The sequence below is a fragment of the Dermacentor albipictus genome, chromosome 5 (genome assembly GCF_038994185.2).
Source record: "Dermacentor albipictus isolate Rhodes 1998 colony chromosome 5, USDA_Dalb.pri_finalv2, whole genome shotgun sequence".
Taxonomy (NCBI): Eukaryota; Metazoa; Arthropoda; class Arachnida; order Ixodida; family Ixodidae; genus Dermacentor; species Dermacentor albipictus.
The window spans coordinates 132,089,578-132,110,954 of NC_091825.1; the positions used below are offsets into that span (position 1 = coordinate 132,089,578).

The 21,377-nt window shown below is 49.3% G+C and overlaps 1 protein-coding gene and 1 pseudogene across 1 annotated transcript; one reads left to right on the plus strand and one right to left on the minus strand.

Annotated features, from left to right (window-relative positions):
- Positions 1–6,246: 6,246 nt before the first annotated feature.
- LOC139060343 (steroid transmembrane transporter SLC22A24-like) lies at positions 6,247–7,936 on the minus strand. Its single transcript, XM_070539456.1, has 3 exons — positions 6,976–7,936; positions 6,755–6,847; positions 6,247–6,689 (listed from the first exon to the last, which is right to left on the minus strand). The coding sequence occupies exons 1-3, from the start codon at positions 7,934–7,936 to the stop codon at positions 6,247–6,249; spliced, it is 1,497 nt and encodes a 498-aa protein (XP_070395557.1).
- An 832-nt stretch (positions 7,937–8,768) lies between these two features.
- LOC135906453 (U4 spliceosomal RNA) lies at positions 8,769–8,897 on the plus strand (annotated as a pseudogene).
- Positions 8,898–21,377: the final 12,480 nt, after the last annotated feature.

Here is a 21,377-nt window from a genome sequence, read left to right on the forward strand (position 1 = left end):
TCTCATTTTTTTTTGCTGCTTTTTTACTTTTTTGCTGTATGGCCACGCCTTTTGGACCACAATGGCGGCGTTGTTATGGTTTTGAGCGCTCACACGTGTTGCTCTGGTAGGTTGCGTGCCGTGGCAAACGCGCCGTGTGGGCGGGTTTGCGTCAGTCACCGTGTCTTGTTGTGCTGTGTTACCTGCACCGTGCTCTGCCGGATGTGGCGCGAAACCACGCGCAGCGCGGCGTGGTTTCGCGAAAGATGTAAACAAGAGAGGAGGGTGGCCCAAAAGGCGGAGCATCGCCATGAGCAACGCCAACTTCTGGCTTCACTTTTGCTTCACAAAGAATGACGTCAGGGCCTCTCCTTAGTTTCCTTCCTCCGTGGTCGGAATGGATTCAGAGCGGGAGACACTCCGTGGAGCAGAAGAAGATGCTCCACCAAAATCGGCGGAGTGGACGGGAACTCTGCGTGACGTATTTCTTTAACCACTTTCGTCTGCTGAGAGGCGCCAACGGTCACGACTCGCGAGGAAGCAAAATCTGTTGCACGCTTGGCGAGATATACATTCAGGGCTTTTAGAAAAACAACAGCTGAACGGCGCTGAAGAGACAACTGACCGCGGAGGAAGGAAACTCAAGAGAGGGCTCAACGTCACTCTTTGTGAAGCTAAAGTGAAGCCGGAAGTTGGCGTTGCTCATGACGTTGCTCCGCCTATCGGGCCAGCTCTCCTCTCTTGTTTACATTTCTCTCGAAACCACGCCGCGCTGCGCGCAGCCGTGGTGCTTGGACGCGCGCGCTCCGCAGCAATACTCAACAATCGTTAGCATGATTCCGCCAAAGGGGGCAATATTTCCCGCGGATATTCCTTCGACCGTTGCCATTGCCGTGGTGCGGTACATTGTGTACAGCGTTGCATGCGCGTTCATTTCACGAACTTCAGTTCCTCGGGCCCCACCTGGCCGCAACAAAATCTGGGAGAGCACGGTCCAGCTAACGCAGCGCAACAAAACACGGAGACCAACGCGAACCTGCCCGCACAGCGCCTTTGCCACGGTACAAAACCTGCGGAGCAACACGTGTGAGCGCACAGAACCAAAACAAAGCCGCCATTGCGGCCCGAAAGGCGTGACCGCCACGGCAAAGAAATAAAAAGATCAGCAAAAAAGCGAAGAATCGACTACGTCATTGCCTCCATACTTTTCTCCTAGCGCGCGGAGGGGGTAGGGCCTCTCCTCAGTTTCCTTCCTCCTTGCAAGTGACCGATGCGGCGGTCCTGGGAGCATAGAGCAGCAGGAAATGACAACACGCAAGGTATCCTGAGTAACTCGGCGATACAAGTTCCGCTTCCGCCTTGCTCTGGCGGGGTAGGTTGTGTTCCACTCGCGGACTTGGAAGCGTTGCTCTACGCCGGAGTCGAATGCTCGCTCGCGGAGTCCGTCGGCTGCTCCGACTCCGCCATTCGATTTCAACATCAGTTGATGCGCTCAAGTATCTGACAGACTATGACGAAAATCGGAAGCGTTAAACACAGAACTTTACTCAGTGGTTCATATTAAAATTACAAAAGAGGCACGTTATCTGTGAGAAGCCTAGTAGCGGAGGACTCCGGAATAACTTCGGCCACCTGTATTCCCTTAACGGGCACGACTGCACTTGCTTTCTTGCGTCCCTTCAACGGAAGCCAACGAGCTACCGCTGGCAGGAGTCAAATTCGGGGCTTTCTGATATCAAGGCAGAACGTGGTAGCGATAGGAACCAACTTTCCTTTATCAAATGGAAAGTAAAACACGAATTTTATAACCACGTGCCTCTGCCACAACAAAAATCGCAATTCTGTAAGTTCCAGCTGATAAAAAAAAGCACATTAGATAGCTTGAATGTGACGTGCAGGACGCAGCTGCTCAACGTGATGTTTCACAAGTATTGCTGCTAGGATGACGTCAGTGTATCATATTCACAGGCGCAGGACACCTGCTTCCATTGTGAAAGGAAAGCTTATGAAACGTCCTTTCCCTACCGGCTATGCTGAAGAGTGTTGGAGCTTAGCGAGCTAGATGCCAACGGACGCGCCCGTTCACCGTGCTGGTTCACAAGAATGGCGCCTTTAATGACGTCACTAAAAGTTTCGGTAAAAAACGAACCAGACATTGAGTACATGAGATCTGGGAAGCTTTATGTACGGCAGAGCGATGTGTGACAAATGTGTTCGCCCGTTCACTCTGTTTGCCGTTGGTGACATGCCCGTATTGCCCTCTCTCCCCCTCCCCCTCTCTCTCTCTCTCTCCTGCATTGTTACGGATCTGGAAACTGCGCGCTGCATTACTGCTATAGTTTCTTTATACTAGCTAAGCTTGTAAGACATTTCATGCCAGAAGTCATCACTCCAGTATTGCCACTTAATGGAATTTGTCGTTTTCTGCTAAATGCGCGGAAGTTCGTTCTGATAAGTTCAGCGATTGCATCGTTTCTAATTTCAGCGTTCCATATGTATGTAAGTAGGAGATTATGGAACGAACACAGATTATTAAAATTGTGTAATAAACCAATGACGGCGACTTTAAATGTAAGCGAATAGCCGAACGTTTCTACAAGGCTGTTCGCTTTAGTAAAAGAAGGATGACCTGAAGGCACTTGTTTGTTCCAGCGAGGAGATGCCGGTGTCGTTTGTTCTTTCATTGCGAAATCCCGTAGAGAACACAGCAGTGAATTAGCATATCTGTAACTGTGTTATGCGAACAAGGTGGTTTGTCATACGTGCGTTGTCTCCAGTGGCGTGAGCGCTGGCGTCGAAAGTGACCTTCATCCTTCTTTACCGCCGCAACTCCAGCAAGATAGAGAGAGGGGGGGGGGGGGGGGGCGGCGCGAGAACACGTGCCAATTTTCATCGGCGCCTTAGTATTGGCGGTCAATGCCCGACCTCCGACCATCACAAACACGGACGAAAAGTGCCCAAGAAAGCTATTTGCTTAAATGCAGGCAAGCAACACGGGTGCGGAATCGTCACAAGCATACAGGTAAGTTTACGAGATGAAGCAGATGCGCAGAGTGCTAGATTACTATAGGGTAGTACGTAAGAAGCTTGCAAAAGCTAGGCGATCATTTGACGCCGTGCCAACTTAAAACGGACGCCACTAGCATTAATTATTATCATCAACATCCTCGAGTGGAGGTCACCGTCGAGTGGCGTAACGTTTGAAATACGGCTATGAAGCTTCGCAATCAATAATCTTAATCTGCCACGCAGTGATAAAATTACCCAACGCGAATTTCCCCTCCTCCTTAACTTTGATATGCGGAGGCCCCAACCGCTCGACCACTTCTGCCGCGGCGGGACGCTGGATAGGAAAGGCCAGCTGAACATTCGCTCAGCTATGATACTAAGTGCCGAAAACAGAGATTCAAGAACTCTGATAGCGTAATCGGAGACGTATAATCGAACTTCCCTGATCTTACAGTGAACATTCGACGTATTCGCGTTGAAGTACCTATATTTCAACAATATATTCGACATTGTGTGATAGTTCTAGGTCGAAAAATGCAAAATACTCTTATATTATGGTCGAAATTAAAGTGACGAGGAACTTCATTTTCTATCGAATTTGTCGTATATTTTGGCACGCACCTACCTCAGTGTCGGCAGTACTACTCACTTGGAGTGCGAAACAACCCAGGGCAACAGAATGTTTAGATCTCGCTGTGGGGCTGACGGACGAACAATTTTAGGGCAGGAGACATTCTTGTCGGTACTCTTCGGTTTCAGCATCCCAAACCGTTGCTGGGTATGGGGGCCGCGCTCTGGTGATCTATTCGCGATGGCTTTACCAATAATCCTAAACGAACTGCTTGAGTGAATGACAAAGGCAGTGGAGCTTTGCGACCGTCCCGGGATTGGTGTCGCCGGGGGCCGGACTGCTTCTTTATTGTGACAAGCTTCACCACATTCCTCTGCCGGCTGAGAAGTGCCACAGCCATGGATTGCATATATCTTTCAACAGACCTGGCGCCTTAAACTTTCGGGTTGTATGTACAGGAAACTATTGACCAAAAGTGTCAGGAATGCGAAACCCCCCACAACAGAGCTTCTGCAAAACAGACAAAGCTACCATTCTTATTCCAGTAACAAGAAGGTGTGTGAACCAAAAAGAAGGAATACGCTCAAAACGGCTCCAAACATTCAACGGTTATCTCCAAATGTGCTGTAATGACAACGCTCCTTTATGGAATCTCCATTTACAACAAAGCATACGTGCACTCATCTTGGCTTCCAAAATAATTGAAATCTGTCTCCAATGGTAGTAAGCTGGAAACAAGACGCATGAAATTCTCATGCAAGCCCCTTCATGACCAAAATAATTGCACATTGAAATTGTTTTTCTGCAACGACAAACGTAGAACATTCGGAAAACGCCAGTGCGTAAAACAGTGAATGGAAACTGAATGGTAACCCAGGGAGGGCGGCTAGGAGTTGCGCTCTAAAAGTAGGCCTGCTCTTCAGCCACTTAGAAAAAATGGAATAGGCGGTGCATCCATCTTTCAGAAATGATTGGCGACTTTAATATTATTAGGAATCGTTTAGACGGTTAGCGCGAACCTGTTTATATGTCTCATATAATGGTAATTATGAGAGGCGGCCCATACCCTGTGGACACGTACACAGTGACCCAAGTTGGCACTAAAGTTGTTTTTGTTGTTGTTGTTGTAGCCTGTGGCACGTGTGGCTCCTACCCACGATGGGGGACTGGCCAAGAAATGGGTGGATTATTCCAAAATAATATAGAGCATAAATTTCCTAATGTCTATGGGTATAGCATATAATAGGCTTGATATACCGGCTAAAATAAACGAAAGTTGTTCGTTCAAGAATGGAACATACCCAGTGGCACGTACCCACTGTACAAAGTTGCTGTCAAACAAGTTCATTAAAGCACAACATGTGTCCAGTGGCACATATCCACTGATCCATGTTGACGGCAAAAGGGTTATTGAAGAATGACACATACCCAGATTTACGCACCCACTGGCCCAAATTGGTCCGCGGGTTGCTTTCGAACTTGGGTGGGTATCTACGTACGCGCCACTCAATGATGGCAATAAAGACACTTCAAGTTTATCCGCTACTGAGCGGAATCGAAGCCACGTCACACCGGTTCCCCAAGAACAGCAACATGACCCTTTAGCAGGCTACGCGAGAAATGCACTGACAATGCGCCGCTTTTCAATGAACGTTTTTCGCGCCAACGCCTTAGCGAGCTGCGCCTTCAATACACTGGGTACGTGCCGCTCTACAATGAGCCTCCCGCCAACTTGGGTCACTGAGTATGTGTGCCGCTTAGTGTGCGGCAAGCCAGGAGGCAGCGTTCAGTTCGCAGTCGCAGTTCAGTCGGCGTTCGCAGGCGCCGGTGCGCAACGCTTCTCGTCCTGGAGGTCACACGTGGACGTCTCGGCAGCGCCACGGTGCAGGGTCTCAAGAAACAAGCGCGAGAGGGGACCCCGGTTGACGCATGACGCGTTCCTCAGCGTTCGCATACATCCGCGCGCCATGTTTATTGGAGGCCACGCACAGGCTTCGAAGCGGTGGCGCGCCGAATGTTCTTATGGAAGCACGAAAGCGCAATCCCGCTGTAGAACTCGCCTCACACATAACTCGTCTCGTCGGTGTCAGTACGATGCGTGGATACATTTGTTCAATGCTAAACGCATTACCGGCAACAGTCATAGTGAGATGGGTTCTGCCAGATGTTTTCCATAAAATTTCGTAATTATGTCCTGCTTTCTGTACTCTCTGCGTCTTCGTAGCAGCCCAGCAACGTACTTTCACCCTAGCAGCGAAGTTTTCCGGAGTAGCCTCAACAACATAACCCGGCGGCATTGAAGCGTAGAGGAGCATTGAATAACGTGGCAAATTGGGCCTGTTGGGACAAATTTTAAACGGTGGCAGCGCTAAAAAGGAAGACACAGACGGAGACCGGAAAACAAGGACGAGCCACGGAGCATGAGCTACAAACAACTTCTATGACGAAAATAAACGCTGCGTTATTGCTAAAACAGCGACAGACGGGTGAAGGAACTGGAGCTCTGCTTTTGCGGTATCTTTACACACCGGAATGTAGGGACACAAATCAGAGAGGCGCTTCCTCGAACAATGGCACGAGTCAAGTACAAATATTATTATCATTACATTCTGAGCGAGAAATCATTACAACAGCAGAGACATACAGTACTATTACGATAGTAATGAGTTGAGTGCGCATTAAGATTCCTAAATGTCACTGGGCTTTCGAGACGAGAGGGATCTATTGGACCTCACTCTGTCATAGCTGGTTCGCCTCCTATCGCGCTTCCGTTTATCTAGAGGATCCAGCGTCATCTTCATGTGATCCACGCACTTGCTGCCCGTGGCGGAGACCCTCCGTAGGTTGATCGTGGGGCCCGTGTTTTTCCACGGTGTCCGGATGAGCGCCGCCAGCGAAAGGAACATCATGCAAGCCGCGATGGCCAACGCGGCGTCCTCGCGACCGACGTTCCTTAGCAGCGACGCCAACGTGGCGCAGACGCCTCCCACTCGGACGATGCCGAAGGACCAGCCCAATGCAGTGCCACGTACTGGAGTCGGGAACACCTCGCACACGCAGACACCTGCCAGGACATTGACCGCCAGTGCGAAGGCCTCGGCTGGGATGACGAACAGCTGCGCGAGCACCGCTATCGGGACCCCGATGGTCACGCAGGAGACCGCAGCTTCGTATGAGCAGCTCCAGAGGCCTTACCCAACCTATGAGTGTGTATGCGAGCAGAGTCGTCAGCATGTAGCTGGGTAGCGACAGCCAACGGGCCCACGAGTCGGGAGTCTTCAAGAACGACTGGAACAGCACAACGTACGTGAATGTTGCGGAGAAATATGCGAGGAACATGAAGAGCGCTCGAGTAGGTATGTATTTCGCCCATGAGTTTTCGCCGTTTATCGGCAACGTTTTGAGATGCTCCTCACTTCTGAGCGCCTCCGCCTTCAGCTTGTTTAGCAGACAGGCCGTAGTGGGCAGCGGAATGTTGTTCATCTTCGCGGCCGCCAGCATGACCGCTTCCGCCGATGCCATGTTTCTGCTAAAGATGAGCCATCGTATAGACTCGTCGGCGAACCAGAACGTGCTGAGTGCAACGGCTGTGGGTGCCAAGAAGATCGCTTGGAGCAGGAACCTATCGAGGCTGAGTTGCCTGAGCAGGTCGTACCACAGTTCAGAGAGCAAGACGGCCGAAAGAGTGACCGCAACAGTGTACGTCGTTCGGTACTCGTGTCTGGTCACCTCGAACGCGAGCATGCAGGACACCAGGGCAGCGGCGCCCGAGCAGCCGGAGAGGACGAACCTGATCACCACGTACAAGACGTACGTGTCGGCAAACCAGCTGCCGCACGTCCCCACAATGAGCGCGGCGGTGAACATCAGGAGCATGGGCCGGCGACCGACGCTGTCCGCCAGGTAGCCGGCAATACTGGGCAGCACGACGGAACCGGTGAGGTAAACGAGCTGTATGACCGCGATCAGAGACCGCCGATGGCATACCAGGTTCCAGGAGCTCACGATGGTCTTTTTCTCGTTCTTCGGATCGTAGTCCCAATGATCGCAAGCTACCACGTCGGTGTCGTTCGGGTCTGCCGGATTCTTGTAGACGGAGCACCGGCTGGGACTGCCGTCCGCCTCCAGAGGGATGGCTGAGTTCCTCCAGGCGGCGACGGACATAGTCCAGTCAGGCGGCGGCCGGCACCAGTGGTCCACGTCTCCCGATATGAGATAGAAGGACAGTATGTTGACGTGCACGAGGAATGAACTGACGAAACTGAGAAAGAGCAGGCGCTGCTGGTACACGCCGTGCCCGATCGCATCGAAGCAGTCAACGGATTCACTCGTCTCCAAATCGAGGGCAGCCAAGCGTCTTCGAAAGAAAAGCGCCATCATCGACTTTTTTTGGTGACGCGTAGGCGCGTGTCGCGTGTCAGGAGATCTGCCTAGCGAAACGTCATTCTCGTTCGCCGATTCGAAGATTAACTGGAGGAGAAAACCATAACGTTACCTAATTAGCGTACTGGGTCGACAAAGCCAGGGGTAAGCTGAGAGAACACGAAGAGCATAGCGAGTCATATTTTGAGGTGCGTAAGAAGCACGATGGGGCGCTATTCTCGGGCGATTACTTTTACAGCGAGACTGTTAAGTGCTAGTTTCCCGACGCTCGTGGCCATGTGCATACACAAAACTGTCATCAGCATTAGCTCTAGCCACCGTTTAGAGATCCTTTTAGCTCTAGCGTCGTCGTTTTCCACAGCTGATTTGGTGAGCCTCTCGGCGCTATCTCGCAAAGGCGCTCGTACCACTCCTCCTGCGTTCGTCTTCCTCTATAATTAATTAAGAAACACAAAGACATAACCAATTTTACAGCGTAGCTGTTGAGGGCTAGCTCCCTCAGGATCGTGTCCGTGTGCAGACGCAAAGCTTCCCATGCGTGGGCCGGTCGCGAAGATAGTGGAACGCGGGATCCGTAGCGGAGGCGAAGTGGGCGTTCAGCACTCTCCTTACTGGGTCGATCCCGAAGACAGTGTAATACCGGGTCGACCCACGAAGGAGGTGCAGTTCGCCATTATGGGGCCCCCATACACAGCTTTGCTAGTCATCCTTGTTCACATAGTGGTAGGGCACCGATTTTTTTGTTTCTTTAGAGCTTTAGATATCGTGCCCCTAACGCCTTATTAGGCAACCTCTATAAAACAACAATTTATACATCTACATATCTGGCTTTGCGCAGAGGCGGTGTCGTGCCCAAAGAAGTGATAACTGAGGGGCCACTATTGCCAGTTGAAAACTTTCTTACGTCGATATACGTTTTTTTACATCGACATATCAATTTTTAAACAATATATCTGCTACGGTTTCACCTTTGATTTCCCCCTTGGGCGTCTTAATTTATTCTTTACCTTCTTCAATGAATATTGAAGAACAAAACGGTTGGTCAGAACAAAATTTATATCAGAAAGAAAACATGGAAAACAAAGGAAATTAACAAAATAACCGAATAACTTGTTGTTGGAGCTATTTGGTTGTCTTTGAGCTTCCGGTGTCACCGCCATCATTGCGAAGTTGCGCTTTCCTAACGGGCATGCATACAACACATCTCTGGAAATGTGAGATTACATGTTACCGATATTTTGCGCAGGCAAGTGCTGCTTCTGATTAGGCATCACTTCAGCAACTACCTCGGTAACATTGTGACTGCTTTCAAAGGGCTCTTACGTCAGAGAAATTTCCATAAAACTGGCCAAGCACCTTACACTTACCAAATTTACCTCTACCTGCAGGACTTCCTGGACTTTATTCTAAACGCCTCTCTTCACACTGTACGCCTGACAAACTAACAGTTATGCCAAGAGATTTCCACAAAATCCGTTTTTCACAAGTGAAAGAAACAGTTCGTGCTAAAGAAGCGCAAGGGAATTGAAAATAGAATTGTCATAACTATGCTCGCTTTTCGATAGATGGCGCAACGATACAACTGCTTGAGGTTTTTCACTGCGCTAGTTTCCGCTAGGTTTGGGGTCTCGTCCGCTGGCAGGTCAACAGAAATCTGTTCGGGCCGTTGCGCATCAAACAAACATGCAATCAAGCAATGCTCTCATAAAACAACTCCTGAACCGATTTAAATTTCTTCATAACGAAATTCAGCTTATGAAACACCCTTTCTCTATACTGGCTCCGCTGAAGAGTGTTTGAGCTTAGCGAGACGCCAACGGACGCGCCCGTTTACCGTGCTGGTTCACCAGAATGGCACCTATAATGACGTCACTGGAAGTTTCGGTAAAAAACGAACCAGACATTGAGTACATAAGATCTGGGAAGCTTTATGTATGGCGGCGCGATGTGTGATAAATGTGTTCGCCCTTTCACTCTGTTTGCCGTTGGTCACATTCCCGTATTGCTCTCTCTCTCTCTCTCTCCTGCATTGTTAAGGATCTGGAAACTACGCGCTGCATTACTGCTATAGCATCTTTATACTAGCTAAGCTTGTAAGACATTCCACGCCAGAAGTCATCACTCCAGTATTGCCACCTAATGGAATTTGTCGTTTTCTGCTAAATGCGCGGAAGTTCGTTCTGATAAGTTCAGCTATTGCATCGTTTCTAATTTCTGCGTTCAATATGTGTGTAAGTCGCAGATTATCGAACGAAAACAGATGATTAAAATTGTGCAAAAACCAATGACGGCGACATTAAAGGTAAGCGAATAGCCGAACGTTCATACAAGGCTGTTTGCTTTAGTAAAAGAAGGATGACCTGAAGGCACTTGTTTGTTCCAGCGAGGAGATGCCGGTGGCGTTTGTTCTTTCATTGCAAAATCCCGTAGAGAACGCAGCAGTGAATTAGAATATCTGTAACTGTGGTATGCGTACAAGGTGGTTTGTTATACGTGCGTTGTCTCCAGAGGCGTGAGCGCTGGCGTCGAAAGTGACCGTCATCCTTCTTTACCGCCGCCACACAAGGAAGATAGAGAGAAGGGGGGGAGAGAAGACGTGCCAATTTTCATCGGCGCCTTAGTATCGGTGGTGAATGCCCGATCCCCGACCATCACGAACACTGAAGAAAAGTGCCCAAAAAAGCTATTTGTCAGATGCAGGCAAGACATACGGGTGCGGAATCGTCACAAGTATACAGGCAAGTTTACGAGATGAAGCAGATGTGCAGAGTGCCAGATTACTATAGGGTAGGACGTAAGAAACTTGCAAACGCTAGGCGATCATTTGACGCCGGGCCATCTTAAAACGGACGGCACTAGCATTAATTATTATCATCAACATCCTCGAGTCGAGGTCACTGTCGAGTGGCGTAACGTTTGAAATACGGCTATGAAGCTTCGCAATCAATAATCTTAATCTGCCACGCAGTGATAAAATTACCCAACGGGAATTTCCCCTCCTCCTTAACTTTGATATGCGGAGGCCCCAACCACTCGACCACTTCTGCCGCGGCGGGACGCTGGATAGGAAAGACCAGCTGAACATTCGCTCAGCTATGATACTAAGTGCCGAAAACAGAGATTCAAGAACTCTGATAGCGTAATCGGAGACGTATAATCGAACTTCCCTGATCTTACAGTGAACATTCGACATATTCGCGTTGAAGTACCTATATTTCAACAATATATTCGACATTGTGTGATAGTTCTAGGTCGAAAAAAGCAAAATACTCTTATATTATGGTCGAAATTAAAGTAACGAGAAACTACATTTTCTATCCAATTTGTCGTATATTTTGGCACGCACCTACCTCAGTGTCGGCAGTACTACTCACTTGGAGTGCGAAGCAGCCCAGGGCAACATAATGTTTAGATCTCGCTGTGGGCTGACGGACGAACAATTTCAGAGCAGGAGACATTCTTGTCGGTACTCTTCGGTTTCAGCATCCCAAACCGTTGCTGGGTATGAGGGCCGCGCTCTGGTGATCTATTCGCCATGGCTTTACCAATAATCCTAAACGAACTGCTTGAATGAATGACAAAGGCAGTAGAGTTTTGTGACCGTCCCGGGATTGGTGTCGCCGGAGACCGGACTGCTTCTTTATTGTGACAAGCTTCACCACCTACCTCTGCCGGCTGAGAAGTGCCGCAGCCATGGATTGCATATATCTTTCAAGAGCCATGGCGCCTTTTACTTTCGGATTGTATGTACAGGAAACTATTGATCAAAAGTGTCACGAATGCGAAATCCCCCCGCAAGAGAGCTTCAGCAAAACAGACAAAGCTACCGTTCTTATTCCAGTTACAAGCAGGTGAGCGAACCAAAAAGAAGGAAAACGCTCAAAACGGCTCCAAACGCTCACAGGTTGTCCCGAACTCCGCTGGGATGACAACTCTCCTTTACGGAATCTCCGTTTACAACAGAGCATACGTGCACTCATCTTGACTTCCAATGTAATTGAAATGCGTCTCCACCGGTAGTAAGCGGCAAGCAAGACACATGAAATTCTCATGCAGGCACCTTCATGACCAAAATAATTGCACATTGAAATTTTTTTTCTGCAACGACAAACGTAGAACATTCGGAAAACGCCAGTGCGTAAAACAGTGAATGGAAACTGAATGGTAACCCAGGGACGGGAGGCTATGAGCTGCGCTCTAAAAGTACACTGTAAAATAATTTACACCCCTAAGGGTTTTTTTCGGTGTCTATAACTAACCCCCTAGCACCCTTGAAAAAGCTGGGTTTTATACGGAATTACACCCTTATGATGGTTATTCTATATTCCAATAACACCCTATCCCTTGAGGGTGTTTTGAACAACATATTACCCTTCGACCCATGGGGTGTAAGGGTGTGATCAGGAATATATTACCCCTTCACCTATCGGGTGTAATGAGCAATATAATAGCCCTTGAAGTACGGCATGTGGAAGCGGGTACATATGCACTTCATTGTTTGTTTCTAAGTCTACACTTAGGCTAGCACACAGAAATGTTATGTATGGTGTGCATACAATAGGTAATGTGTTTACAAACGCACTGCATAGCAACTTTGAGAGAAAACACATTATCACTTGTGAGTGTTCTGCGTGAAATGGTCCCATTTATCACAGATACAGAGTGACTGCATGGAGGGTCATTTATTCTAGCCTCCTGTACAATATTTTGAGCTTGCACTATGCCTTGTGGTGACAAGTCTTGCGGCCGTTCTACATTGAAGAACAGTCTCATTCAAACCAGAGACGCTACCAGCGCGCGTAGCGAGCGGACGCATGGGACATCGGCTCCGGCGATTTTCGACCGTGGCGGCGGCCCAACGCGTTTGATCCCGACAATTTTGGACTTGACAGGACCAGCAAGTCAGCCGGCACGCAGGGAGACCACTCCCAATCCGGTGGGCCGATTTGTTGACCTTTTTAAGCGTTTTTCCTCCCATCCGCCATAGCGCCGCGACGCAGCCTCAAGGCTGAACGCCGGCGTTCGGCGGCGGGGAGGCCGCTCCAAGCCAACATGGAAAGCGCAAACCAGCAACGCGGCTACGACCCGGAAGGCATGGCATGGACAACTGTGCCGCAGACCAGTCGGGACCAAGCCTGCAACGCTAATGTGATCCGGGCCTTTGAAACAAGAGCCCAGAAACTCCAAGCCTGCGCACAAGGGAAGGCCACGTCAGCTCACGGAGGCCACCATGCGCAACCCGACAAGGCACCCGATGAGCGCGCAGCCGGAGGCCCAAGGCAAGTCAAAGCTGCATGGAAACCCAAGTTTCTCTGCAGATTTAGACCAGACGATGTGGTGCTAATCATCAAACCATTAACGGCGACAAGCTTGAAGAACTTACAACACGGTGAGCTAGGCCTAGCCCTACGACAGCGAGTCGGGGAGGCCGAAGCGGACAACTTTTACTTCACAATATCCCCGGACCAAAACCTGATCATCGTGGGCACGTCGAGCATCCACGCGGCAGACAAACTGGTCGGGGACTTTGCGATAAAAATCCAAGAAGGAGCAGACCTCCATTTGCACGGGCACGTAAAACAGAGCGAAGACAACGTGATTCACGGAGTCATCACAGTGGCCAATCTGGAAACCACCGAGTCCCTGCGAGGGAAGGTGAAAAGCTTTCACGGAGAAAGCACCATCCTGGAGATCCGAAAGTTCGGAACTTCTAACAAAGCCAGAATCACCTTCGAAGGCAAGTACAAGCCCAGAGCTGTACTGTACAACGCGCAAGTCATACCGGTAGCAAGGTACCGCCGCACCATACCAGCGTGTAACTTGTGCGGCACAGTGGGGCATAGGCCAGATACCTGCCCGACACCGAGACAAGAAAACTGCGGACTCTGCGGAACGCTAGCCCCGTTTGTGGAGGGAGTGCGGTCCCCTCACCTGTGCAACCCAAAATGTGCGGTGTGTGGCGGCGAACACGCCACGAACTCCAGAGACTGCACGGCGAAATTTCGCACGAACGCGCAGCAACAACCCAGCAATCAGGAGAAAAGGAGGAGGAAAAAGAAGAAAAAAAACAAGAAGAAGAAGAAGGGAGGAAGCGGGAATCTCCCGCCCCCTCCACCTAGCAGGGAGTCCACTTCTGATCAACCCAAGCAAAAGAAGACCTGGGCCAGCATAGTCCAGAACGGGATGCGGCAGGTGAGTGGGACCGCCTCTCCTCCTCCTCCTCCCAAACCTTCCTCTCCACCCACACCCAACCCAGTAGAAACCGAGTTACGAAACCAGATAGCAGCCCTAAAAGCGCAGATCGCGGTGCTAACGAGCAAACTAGAAAGTGCGCTAGCTAAACCCCAGCCACCTCAGCAAGAGGAGGCGATGGAAAGCGACACAGAACCTAGTCTTGAAAATAAACTAGAAGCTATGATGAGAAGGGTCCAGGAATCCATTCCCACCATAGTCTCACAACAGATAGCGAAAGCGATGACGGTTCGCAAATACGCTAACACGAGGAGACTCCAGACTCCCCGAGCCTACAGGATGCGTAGGGTGATAAGCGAGGACGAGGAGGAAGACCACCAGGAGCAATTTCCCCTCCAGAATAACAACAATCTCCAGATACAACATGGCGAGACAAACTAAAAAGAGTCCCATAACATTAACGCAGTGGAATAGTCGAGGCTTGAAATCGAGGACTAAGAGAGCGGATCTTAGGATGCACCTGTCTACGTACGAGCATACTCCGGCAGTGGTGGCCGTACAGGAACCTGGCGGGAACGTGAGCCTCACAAACTACAAAACGTTCCAACTCGACCCCCTAACGTGCATCTTTGTGCACAAAAACTACACTGCAAATTTGGTAGATCTGGAATTACAAACCAGCTTTTCGCACGTGATGGTGACTCTTCTGCCACTGAAAAAGGAGGATTCGCCGCTACACATCCTGAACGTGTACTGCCCACCTAAAGCAAAAAACGTAACCTTCTCCACACTCCTGAGCAGAGCTATCAGGGAAGCAGGACGAGACCCGTTACTAGTAATGGGAGATTTCAACGCGCAGAGTCCCTCATGGGGCTATCATCGAGAAGACATACGAGGACGGAAGCTAGCGGAGGCGGCGTCCGCGTTAGGTCTAACCCTACACACTGACCCGGCGTGCCCCACGCGGATAGGGAACTCGGTGCAGAGGGACACGTGTCCCGACTTAACCTTCACGAAAAACGCGAGGCAAGTGGAGTGGACGAATACGGAGGAAACTCTCGGTAGTGACCACTGCCTGATCACCATAACGATCCGTACGAAACCCCTTACCAGGCCTACGGGGCACACTATGCTGCCGGACTGGACGAAATTTAGAAAGGAATACGAGGTAAGCTCCATCCAGGAGCAGGGATATCAAGCCTGGACAAAACAGCTGCTGATCCACCTGCGTTCGACGGAAACGCAGGTAAAGCTCTCAGAGGCGGTGACGGACGTGGACACCCACCTCCTCCACCTCTGGGCAGCCAGACGCAGCATGGTCAAAAGATGGCGTAGACAGAAGCATAACCGAAAGCTAAGAGCTCGGATCGCGGCAATCACTAAAGAAGCGGCGGAGTACGCGGCGCAACTCGCGGACGCGAACTGGGTAGATAGGTGCAACGCGGCCGCTGGGCAGATGTCTAGCAAGAACACATGGCGCCTCTTCCGGGCACTCATAGATCCCAACCAGACGCGCACCGAGACGCACAAGCACCTGCAGAGAGCGGTACATGCATTTCAAGGAAATACGGCCCAGCTTGCACTGAAGCTTCGGGACCAGTACCTGACCACAACCCAAGATCCAAGGGGAGACGCTTACAGATACAATGGAGCCCAAAATGCTGAGCTGGACGAACCTTTCAAAATATACGAACTCAAGGCCGCTCTAGCGAGGATGAAACGCGGGACCGCGCCAGGAAGGGACGGGATCTCGGTAAAACTCCTAGCCAATCTGCCGGACCGCACATACGAATCCCTCCTAGAACACTTTAATTCGATTTGGGTGGGCGAAGCTCCATTTCCCACGGAGTGGAAGACGGCGCTGATAACTTTCATCCCCAAGGCGGGCAAGGCCATAAATACGGATAACCTAAGACCTATTTCTCTCACCTCGTGCGTGGGCAAACTGATGGAAGCTATGGTCAGAGACAGACTATCTGAGTACCTAGAAAACAAGCGAGTCTTCGCCGACTCGATGTACGGCTTCAGGCCAAATAAATCGGCTCAGGACATCCTGCTGCAGCTCAGCAGGGAGGTACTAAACCCGATCGAACATCCGAACGGGGATAAGATAGTGCTGGCCCTAGATCTGAAAGGAGCCTTCGATAATGTGACGCACGAGGCGATCCTCACACACCTATCAGAGACGGGATGCGGCAGGAACGCTTTCGAGTATATAAAACGCTTCCTCACGGACAGACAGGCCTACGTGAGGATCCAGAACGCGGAACACGGCCCCTTTCTATTAGGCACGAGAGGGACGCCACAGGGAGCGGTGCTATCCCCCTTGCTTTTCAACTTGGCAATGAAGAACCTGCCGGTCCACTTGGAGAAAGTCCCGGGTGTGCAACACGCGCTGTACGCGGACGACATCTCCATTTGGGCCACGCAGGGCTCTCTCGGTGAAATGGAGGCCAGCCTGCAGGAGGCGGCCACCGCGGCGAACGAGTACGCGAAAAGATGTGGCCTTCATTGCTCCCCTCAAAAATCCGAATTCGTGCACATTCGCCCCAACAAAAAATGCACAAACAAGATAGAATTGAGACTTGGATCGGAACCGATACCCGAAAGAAAAGAAATTAGAGTCCTAGGTCTTTTCATCCACCAGCGTCGGCTGGCGACGACCACGCTCGACAAACTAAAGAAGGTGGGAGATCAGGTGGGCCGAATGGTCCGCAGAGTCTCGAACAAGAAAGGGGGACTGCGAAGCAAAGACGCCTTGCGGCTGGCCAATGCCTTTGTAACAAGCAGAATCCTGTACTCGACCCCCTATCTCCGCCTCAACAAACACGACCAGAACATCATCGAGGTGATAATACGCAAAATGGCGAAGAAGGCCCTCGACCTCCCGATAACCACGTCTAACCTGAGACTCCAAGGTCTGGGTATGACGAACTCCTTCGATGAACTTAGAGAAGCCCACCTCACAGGTCAATACACGCGATTATCGCAGACGCCGTCAGGACGCCGCCTTTTGGCCCGTCTGCACATAGAACACACGACTCTAACCGAGGAAAGAGTAAGACTCTCTCAGGAATGGCGTTACGCCCTGCACGTAAGACCACTCCCAATTAAGATGTCCAGGGACGACCACGAGGGTAGACGCAGGGCCAGGGCAGAGGCCTTAGCTCACCACTACGGAAGGAAACCCGGGGTATACTACGTGGATGCATCCGGCCCGCACCATGGCGGGTGGTACACGGCGGCAGTGATCCACGAGTCCAAAACGGTGAACGGGCTCACCTTCAAAGCCCGAAGCGTCACTCAAGCAGAGGAAGTCGCCATCGCTTTAGCGGCAACACACTCCGATTCCAAGACAATCATAACCGACTCGCGAGGGGCGTGTCGGAACGTCCAACAGGGCTGGGTCCCGTACCTGGCCTACCGGCTACTGCAAAATAGCTCGTACGTAGGAGGTCCATCCCACCGCTTCATAGTCTGGGCTCCGGCCCACTCGGGGCTAGGAGGAAACGAGGCAGCAGATGCAGCCGCCCGCGCGCTCTCTAACCGGGCAACCTCGTCCCCCGCCACCTCTGAAGAAGCAGCGGAAGCCACGCCGACCTACACTTACAAGGAAATAACACAATTATACAAAGATAGACATAAACTGTACCCCTACCCGTGTAAAGGATTAACGAGAGCGGAGGAACGCCTGTTCCTCCGCCTTGTCACGAACACCATGATGTGCCCGGCCTCGCTAAAGCACTTTGACCCTGCCTTCTCCGGGGAGTGCCCGCACTGTGGGGAGAGGTCCTCGGACCTCTACCACATGGTGTGGGCGTGCCCCTCCAACCCTGCTTTTACTCCACACCCAAACCCCACCCGGGAGGACTGGGAGGCGACCCTACTCGCCTGTTGCGACCTGAAAGCCCAAAAGGCGATGGTCGAACGAGCTATGGCGGCAGCGGAAGCCACTGGGGTCCCGTACTAGGGACTCCACCTAGTGTTTGTGAGGGGAAAGGCACTAAGCCTGACTCCAGAGCACCCTCCATGTAACTCCCTCTTTTCAGAGGAAATAAACGTTTTCACCACCACCACCCATTCAAACCAAAGTTCCAGGGCACAGGCGAGGATGATGATGCCTTTTTTAGCTCCATTCCAATGTCCTAAGGTGAGCCATCATAGATGAAGCCATTTCTTCATTGATCACTGTAGCCATCTGCTTCTTTTCTACCTGCAAAATGATTTGTTGCAATTTAATGTCAGGAAAAGTACACGAAACATGACTAGCAGCGCTTCCCTGCATCATTCACTTTAATATTTCAAGATCACATGAAGAGCAGGTTAAAGAAAACAAGCACAGATAATGCTTACTTCCAGGAAATCGTTATTTCGAAAGAATAAGGCATTTAATCTGCCACATCATGAATGTAGGAGAGACAGGCTACACAACTATATGAGGGCAATTCAGAAATTATTGCCTCCAAGCCCACTACTTTGCCAATATTATAGCAAACATTTTGAACTTTTTCTCATTGATGCACTTATGCTTAAGCTATCGAATGTCACTTGCCTCGCCTTCCTATCTCTTCTCGTTCCAGAGTAATCGAGCAATTCATGGCATCCAGTGGTGACGTCCAGTTGAAACAACAGGCTGTAATTGAATTTCTGACTGTGGAAGGTTGTGTGCATATCAACATTCATGGCCATTTGACTGCAGTTTACAGGAATGCCTGTGTTGACGTCAGCACTGTGCAGAGGTGGGCAAGGACTGTGAAAGACCAAAATCCTACCACATCAAATCTCCCGGATCAGCACCGAAATGGATGGCCCACAATGGCTTCTGATGAGGGTCATGAACATCAACAGATGAGTTGACTCGGTGCAATCGCAGGATCAAGCAACACCAGATTGCAACACTCGCCATTTCCATTGCCTCAGTGAACCACATCATTAAAGACCTGCGTTACAAGAAGACTTGCGCTTGTAGGGTGTCACGGTAACTGACGACTGACATGAAAAAGTCGAAGCATAGCCAACAAGTTCAATTCTTGTAACCCAGGAGGTTTTTAATTATGTGGTTCACTGAACCAATGGAAATAGCGAGTGTTGCTGCAATCTGGTGTTGCTTGATCCTACGATTGACCCGATTCAACTCGTCTGCCTGATGTTGATGATCCTCATAAGAAGCCATTGTGGGCTGTCCAGTTCGGTGCTGATCCTGGACATTTGATGCGGCTGGATTTTGATGTTTCTCAGTACTTGCCCACCTACGCACAGTGCTGATTTCAACACAGGCATCCCCGTAAACTGCTTTCAGATGGCAATGAATGTTGAAGGGCGCAGAACCATCTGCAGTGAGAAATTCAATTACAGCCCACTGTTTCAACCGGACATCACCACTGGATGCCATGCATTGCTCGATTACTTTGGAACGTGAAGAGATAGGAAGATGGGGCAAGTGACATTCTATAGCTTAAACATCAGTGCATTAATGATAAAGAGCCAAAATGTTTTCAGTACTACTGGTAAAGTAGTGGGTTGTGCATCAGTGCACAACCCACTTTTGTGCCTCAGTGCATAAAAGTACATTTTGTTAAAAAAGTAAGTGGAACAACAGTGCATTTTTCCGGCAAGTTTGATGGTGCATATCTCCAAACTGACGCCATTCTGGAAATCAATTCCAAGTAGATACACCTTGTAATCTCACTGGCTATGTTTCGTAAATTACAATATGTGCCCCAGATATGTGGTGGCGCTGGCAAACACTCCCAGCGTTCTACTAGGAAGCATAAATACCCAAGAAAGTGATGGGGAAACGGCGCCCGCAGTAGCTCAATTGGTAAAGCATCTAACGCGTAATGCAAAGACGTGGGTTCGTTCCCCACCTGCAGCAAGCTGTTTTTCATCCACTTTCATTTCCATTAATTTATCATTTCTTTATTTCATTTGTTAATCACAAGTAATTTACCCTAACTTGTCCTTGGTGTCAGTGTTTGCTGGCTTCTTAGGATATGATTAATAAACATCGGGTTTCTTGGTTAAGCCCCTTTCTTTTCGGTTATATTAGCTATAATGTAATTCATTCGAAAGATAATAATTTTTTTATTTAGTTTAATATGTTTCGATTTCTTGTGCTAGATATATCTGCGTGTTTGAATATTCCTGCTCAAGGACTGGAATTATGCTATATGCAACAGGACTATATTTAAAAATTCCACAAGACTGAAAATCATCACCCTGCATAAAAACAGTGTGAATTTAAAAACAAGCTTCAGTGAACCTTATTGAATCAGCAAATGGCCAGTGTAACTAGTCTGATCATCCTGGAAATCTTTTGTAGCTTATAAGCATAGTGAATTTCAATTCCACATTTAGGAGTGCAAATTTTTCTAGAAGTCAGCTTTTTCTTTTTAACAGCTAGCATCCCTGCCAGTTTGCTTAAACATAATGTTGCATGACTTCAACAGTACTGCACAATCACATTTTCTGCTCACAGTGTCTAGTGACGTGTCTTTAGCAGCTGAGATAATTAATGTTCATGCAGATAAACATCAGAAAATATTGCAATAACTGCCAAGAAAATGCAATCATGCGTTTTGTTTACAAAAGAGCATGTGCTCTACCTTCTGCCAGGTTTGTTTTCCGTGTCAGGCTAGAACGGAACTTGCACAAGAGGCACCTTTTGCATCCATGAAGATATTTTATGAGGTTATGGTGGTGTCGAAACATGACATCAACCATAACACTTTAAACTATTTTATGAAACAGGTATTTGTACAAAGATAGAAAAGGCACCAATTTTGAATTTATTACATTTGGTTTAGAGTACCATAGTATAAATGGCTCAACTAGTACAGGTACGCAAACGGGCTAGTTGGTATTGGTCGATGACGTTAGACAATGTAAACTCGACAAAGGATGGAGAAAGAGGCGATAGCATTTGTTCCATTTCTCGCCCCTTTTGACGTCTTTTGTACAAGTCTGCGCTGTCTGTCGAACATCATGGATCAACTAGTACAGCCTGAAAAAAATATGTCATGAAAGAAAACTTGACTTTCAACCTCGACAATTCTGCCTGTTAGGTATTATGGTTTCTTTAGAACTTATTTCTTTATACAAAGTCAGACCCATCAAGTAAAGCTTACTGAGAAAGAAATGAAGAACAACGTCAACACCTCTCAAGGCACATGCATCAAAGGAGTCAGAGCATCATACACATTACCTTTAGGTGCAAGAGTATTCTCTTTCTTAGGCAAACTGC